Source organism: Vitis riparia, chromosome 9, assembly GCF_004353265.1.
Source record: "Vitis riparia cultivar Riparia Gloire de Montpellier isolate 1030 chromosome 9, EGFV_Vit.rip_1.0, whole genome shotgun sequence".
In the NCBI taxonomy this organism is placed as follows: Eukaryota; Viridiplantae; Streptophyta; class Magnoliopsida; order Vitales; family Vitaceae; genus Vitis; species Vitis riparia.
In genome coordinates, this window is record NC_048439.1 from 8,489,099 (window position 1) to 8,495,789 (window position 6,691).

General features: G+C 39.1%; 1 protein-coding gene across 1 annotated transcript; it reads left to right on the forward strand.

Annotated features, from left to right (window-relative positions):
- The first annotated feature begins 410 nt into the window (after nucleotides 1-410).
- LOC117922148 (pyrophosphate-energized vacuolar membrane proton pump) lies at nucleotides 411-6,425 on the forward strand. The gene is made up of 8 exons (XM_034840182.1): nucleotides 411-733; nucleotides 2,872-3,446; nucleotides 3,545-3,924; nucleotides 3,994-4,080; nucleotides 4,163-4,493; nucleotides 4,960-5,370; nucleotides 5,676-5,735; nucleotides 5,854-6,425. The coding sequence occupies exons 1-8, from the start codon at nucleotides 481-483 to the stop codon at nucleotides 6,058-6,060; spliced, it is 2,304 nt and encodes a 767-aa protein (XP_034696073.1). The 5' UTR covers nucleotides 411-480; the 3' UTR covers nucleotides 6,061-6,425.
- The last annotated feature ends 266 nt before the right edge of the window (nucleotides 6,426-6,691 follow it).

Here is a 6,691-nt window from a genome sequence, read left to right on the forward strand (position 1 = left end):
ATATTTTGAATTCATTTACAAAAGTCCATATATTTTGAAGGGGAAAGAGACAAGAATGATTAGAAAGCGATGTGAGGGAGCATGATGATTAGTGGTCTTGCGGAGCACGCTATACATTCTCCAAAAGCCAATTCCGACATTGATGCGTCTAAAATACGCGCTAAAGTTATCTCCTTCTTCCGCTTTATCCACACTGGGTAAAACGTCGCCTTCCTCACACGATGTGGCTTGCCCCACCATACCACACCTGTTCCCTAATCCCACACCGTCTGATAGTCCCACACGCGTGCTAACTCCACATGTACGATCCCTGTCGCAAGTGTAGCGTAATAAGGAAGGGAGTCAAGCATCTGAATCCTGCTTCTGATTTTTCCTGGATATCGATATAAACCCTCAATCGGTCGACGACAGAGCAAGAGCTCTGTGACACTCTTTTTCACTCTGTCCATTTTTCCGGCGAGTTGTAGGGTTCCGGCGAGGATGGGATCGACGATATTGTCGGATCTGGCGACGGAGATAGTGGTTCCGGTCTGCGCCTTTATCGGAATCGTGTTCTCTCTAATTCAGTGGTTTCTGGTCTCGCGCATCAAGGTCTCACCGGACCGGCACTCTTCGTCGTCGAACAACGGCAAGGGCGCTGGTTACGGAGACTACCTGATTGAGGAAGAGGAAGGCCTCAATGACCACAACGTGGTCGTGAAGTGCGCCGAGATACAGAGCGCCATCTCCGAAGGTGAGGTTCGGGTTTAGATCTTGAGGTTTTTGGTAGATCTGTGGTGCTGTTTGAGCGTGTTTTTGTTTTTATGGATCTTGCTTTTGTGTATCAGGAAGGTGAAATGTTTTGCTTCTGTTTGGTTCCTGAGGAAATCGAGGAAAGGAGAAGAATTTGTAGTGTCCTGGAAACGTAAAGCTTGGCATCCGTTTGGTTGCTAAGAAAACCTAGGAAAACCGGATTTTGAAAATTTTATTTTTGTTTTGGTTTCAGAAATAATAACAGGGAAATATTCATTGTTATCCTAACCCACCTTATTGTGGTTACTTGAGCGGTTTGGTTTTTCTTTTCCACAGTTTCCTCAGCAGCCAGACGAAGCGTACTATTTTACTCGACAAAAAATTTGTTAAAAAGCTTTGAGTTTTATTGGTTTCTGGGGTTCGATTACTATGAAGGCTTGGTACAACAATGGTTTTAGATTGTTTACATGGAACTTTAATTTACCAGAAATCCTCTGGTATCTGGTTGCTTTGTTTTCCGCATTTTATCAGCTGCCAAATGGAGCTGGGTTTTCTCTGCGTGTGTCAACGTTTTAGGGTTTATGTTGGTTCCAGTTTGAGGTTTTGATATCATATCTTAGGTGGGGTTTTCAGTTCGATCCGCTTTTTTGCTATTTGTTTAACATATTTTAATTTTTGCTTGGTTGTATCATTGTTCAGATCTAGGGTTTATTTGTTTTTCTTCTCTGGAGGAAGAGTATTCTTCACTTTGTGCAGTTCTGTTTTATTGATATCAGTACTTGGTGTTAATTATTTTGTCCTTTCTAAATAAAGCTTTTCGGTTTATTTTGACATTAATATCAATAATAATAATTGGTAGCGTGGACATCACATGGGGCACATGAGTGTGTATTTATTATTTATGTATATAGCGAATGTGTACATATAATATTCACACGCGCACACATATATGTATGTGTGTCATATATGCATGTGTGTGGGGTGAGGGGGGGACTATGTTCATGTCATATGTTAACAATAATAAATGTAAAAATGGAATATAATAATTTTGTTTCTTGCAATTGTATTACTTTATGCAGACATGGATCGGTCTAAATAATTCAGGGAAAAGTTCTATTGCAGTTGTTTCTTAACTCTATGGCAACCCATCTTTCTCAACTTATATATATATATATATATATATATATATTAACGACTATGAGAGTAGTAATAATACTAATCACAGTCCATTGCTACTTTTGAAGTACTTTTGTTGATAATTTTTAATATTTCCCAAAAGGGTATTTAGTTTTTTATCTTATGTAATCGTCCAACATAATGATTTCGGCTACATTTTCATCGAAAACTCTTTACTGCAAAAGGTAGCATTTTCCTGTTGGAGATGTTGCTGGAAGCTACCTTTTTTGACTTGTAGTAGTAGTGGTACTATTACTTATTATTGTACTAGTTGTTGTTGTTATTATTATTATTATTATGTTATTGTTATTATTTTGACATTCCCTTTATCACTTGTGAATCCTTTTATCATAATTTTTAAGAAATATATTCCAATGTTCTTTTGAGGAGTTTTAATATAAGATTTGAGGATGAATCATTGCCTATCAAAAAAAAAAAAAAAAAAAAAGATTTGAGGATGATTCACAGCATTTGATACTACTCCAGTCCTCAAACCAATATTTGAGGGCATCCAGTCCCTTGTTTGATTAGCCATGCGTTTTGTTCTTGTGGAATGACTGCATTCAATTTGAATTTGGGATTTGTCTGGTTGCTGTTTTATCTCTTGATATTTGATATTTCTAATTGCAATATTTGTTCTCTGATTTACCCGCATCTTGCAATTTGTTGTGTTGCTAGCGAACTGCACTCCTTTTTATCACTCTTACTTGTAATATGCATCTCTGTAGTATGTCAAATTGATAGTGCTCTCTGTTGCTCATGGCATTACTACATTATCACATTATGATAGAGATGTTTCCTTATATATCTGTTATCTCTGTATTGTATTATTCTATGCTCTTTTGCTTCACACGTTAACTAGAATCCTTTTTGTATTCATGTTTAAGTTGCAAAATTTTTTCTTTATTTATTTGTATATCAACATGTTTTTTTAATGTTTTGGTCCATATTTGGCTGTAACAGGTGCAACCTCTTTTCTTTTCACTGAATACCAGTATGTTGGTGTCTTCATGGTTGCTTTTGCAATTTTGATCTTCCTCTTTCTGGGTTCTGTCAATGGCTTCAGTACAAAGAGCCAGGTTTGCACTTACAACCCGCAGGAGATGTGCAAGCCTGCACTGGCCACTGCTATCTTCAGCACTGTATCCTTCATGCTTGGTGCTGTCACCTCAGTCATATCTGGTTTCCTTGGGATGAAAATTGCTACATATGCTAATGCAAGAACAACTCTAGAAGCAAGAAAGGGTGTTGGGAAGGCATTCATTGTTGCATTCAGGTCTGGTGCTGTCATGGGTTTTCTGCTTGCTGCAAACGGTCTTTTGGTGCTATACATAGCTATCAATCTCTTCAAGCTCTACTATGGTGATGACTGGGAAGGCCTTTTTGAGGCTATTACTGGTTATGGACTTGGTGGATCTTCCATGGCTCTCTTTGGTAGAGTTGGTGGTGGAATCTACACAAAGGCTGCTGATGTTGGTGCTGATCTTGTGGGAAAGGTTGAGAGGAACATTCCTGAAGATGATCCAAGAAATCCAGCTGTAAGCAATATCATCACTTGAAAGTCTAGTGCATCCGGTTCTTTAATACATTGCCCCCTTGGGTTTTTAATAATTAGCTTCCAATGTTCTTCTTGTAGGTGATAGCGGACAATGTTGGTGATAATGTTGGGGATATTGCTGGAATGGGATCTGATCTTTTTGGCTCTTATGCTGAGTCATCCTGTGCTGCTCTTGTTGTTGCTTCCATCTCATCATTTGGTATCAATCATGATTTCACTGCTATGTGTTATCCCCTTCTTGTTAGTTCCATGGGTATCCTTGTTTGTTTGATCACCACTCTCTTTGCAACGGATTTCTTTGAAATCAAGGCTGTCAAGGAAATCGAACCAGCATTAAAGAAACAGCTTATCATCTCCACTGTTCTTATGACTGTGGGAGTTGCAATTGTTAGTTGGATTGCCCTTCCATCATCCTTCACAATCTTCAATTTTGGCTCTCAGAAAGTTGTGAAGAATTGGTAAGGTTTACATTGTTAATTCCTTGGAAAAAATGGATATACATCTACTAACTCAATTTGGGTTTGCAGGCAGCTGTTCTTATGTGTGGGTGTTGGTCTTTGGGCTGGACTTATTATTGGGTTTGTAACTGAGTATTACACTAGCAATGCATACAGGTATCTATAATCTCACTGAATTCCTGCCTTGTTATAGTCTTCAGCTTTCCTACTCTGATTCTTGTGTTTCTTTTATTTGCAGCCCTGTGCAAGATGTGGCTGATTCCTGCAGGACTGGAGCTGCCACTAATGTCATCTTTGGCCTTGCTTTGGGATACAAATCTGTCATCATTCCTATTTTTGCTATTGCAGTTAGTATTTTTGTTAGTTTCAGTTTTGCTGCCATGTATGGCATTGCAGTGGCAGCCCTAGGAATGCTGAGTACCATTGCTACTGGGCTTGCTATTGATGCTTATGGTCCCATCAGTGACAATGCGGGAGGAATTGCCGAGATGGCTGGCATGAGCCACAGAATCCGAGAGAGAACTGATGCACTTGATGCCGCAGGCAACACCACTGCTGCCATTGGGAAGGTAAATCACATCTGTAGGTTGGTTCTAATGTTGTCATTGAAAAGTGTCTTATCATCACATGCATTATGCAAGGTCCAAATCCATGAAGGGTAAGTATCCTTAGACGAAAGGCTCATCCTATCATCCATATGGCTTTTGACTAGGCCTATAAATTGATGAAACTCAATTTTTGAATTTGGAATAAAATATCTCAGTATAAATTTTCAGAGTGTGTAGAGGCGTTGTAGTTCATTTTTGTGTTAAACTAATGCCATTCCTATGAGCAGTAAGCCAGAAGGTTCTATTCACAACTTGTAAGTGGTGAGCTGCCTGTTGGTTGTCGTAACTAATGTGAAGCAAACTCAGTCCATACAATGCACAGCTATGCTGTGTAATTTGTTATTGAAATCTAATTGTGTACATTTCTTTTAGCTTCACTTGGCTGTTTGTAACTTCATTTTTATGTTTGATTTACATTTGTTCTCAGGGATTTGCAATTGGATCTGCGGCACTTGTGTCTTTGGCACTGTTTGGTGCCTTTGTAAGTCGTGCATCGATCTCAACTGTTGATGTCTTGACTCCAAAGGTCTTCATTGGTTTGCTTGTTGGTGCAATGCTTCCTTACTGGTTCTCAGCCATGACCATGAAGAGTGTGGGAAGTGCAGCTCTTAAGATGGTTGAGGAGGTTCGCAGACAGTTCAACACCATTCCAGGTCTGATGGAGGGCCTCGCCAAGCCTGATTATGCCACTTGTGTCAAGATCTCTACTGATGCATCCATTAAGGAGATGATTCCACCTGGTGCCCTTGTCATGCTCACACCCCTTATCGTTGGGACCTTCTTTGGCGTGGAGACTCTATCTGGAGTACTAGCTGGCGCCCTTGTTTCTGGTGTCCAGGTAATATCATGATCATTAAATGTATAATTGGAATTTCATGGTTTCTGATCTATTAAAAAAAAATAGCAGTTTATCTTAAAAGTATCATGAATTATGCGAAGAAAAGTCAGGGTTGAATTTAAGTTAGTGAAATTTGGGAACAAAATCTTGTTAGGTGTGTTTAGCAATATAGACATGCATGAGTAGTCGGAGACTTCGCAAATTAACAAAATGCTTATCTGAAGTACTTTCTAGGAGCTTTGTTTTTGGCTGTTAATTGAAATTTTATTTTCTGATTTGCTCTTTTGGATGTGTGCTTTTAACAGATAGCAATCTCTGCTTCTAACACTGGCGGTGCATGGGATAATGCCAAGAAGTACATTGAGGTAAGCATACGGTTAAGTGAGGCTATAGGTGGTTTCCTCTCTTGGCCCGTGTTTACTGTTATTATTGCTTTGACGATATTATTCCATTAAGTGGTAATTTTTGGAATTTTGTTGTTAGGCTGGTGCTTCCGAGCATGCAAGGACCCTTGGCCCAAAGGGGTCTGATCCACACAAGGCAGCTGTGATTGGTGACACCATTGGAGACCCACTGAAGGACACCTCAGGCCCATCGCTCAACATCCTTATCAAGCTCATGGCAGTGGAGTCTCTCGTCTTTGCTCCCTTTTTTGCCACTCATGGTGGGTTGCTTTTCAAGATCTTCTGAGGAATGGGATGATGAAAAATACATGGGCAAAGGGGTCATTAGCCCTTTTTTCCCCAGTATTTTATTGGGCACCTCTCACCAATTCATCTAATCTCCATATCCATCCATCCCCACATTGTGGGTTTTTCAAGTTAGTTTCTATGTTTAGGGAAATATTATTTTTGAAGGGCTGATGATGATGATGATGATAATCATGATTGGTAAGGGAGGACAGGCAAAATGGTTAACTGTCACAGAAGAGTCAGGATGGTAGTGTGTTACTTTTCTTTATACCTCTTTTTAGAACAGCTCTGTTCCTAATTTCCTTGTAACCTTATCCTTTTTTCCATTAAAAGCAAGGAGAACATGTTCATCAATTTTGGGTATTTTTGCTGTCCATCAGTGTGGAGCTTTGTAGTTTTTGTTTGGGTTAAATGCGTGCAGGGCCTAGGTAGATGGAAAATGATGCCCGTCTTTTTAACTCTTGGATTTTAGCTTTATCATCTCCAAATTTTTAAAAAATAGATATCTAAGGCATGTTTGTTAAATGATGTCTAACTGTTTTATTAATAGTTGATTTTAGTGAATTATAACTTTTATTAATAGTGATTGAGACAGGCATTGTTGACCTCTCTTTTTTTTCTTTTATTTC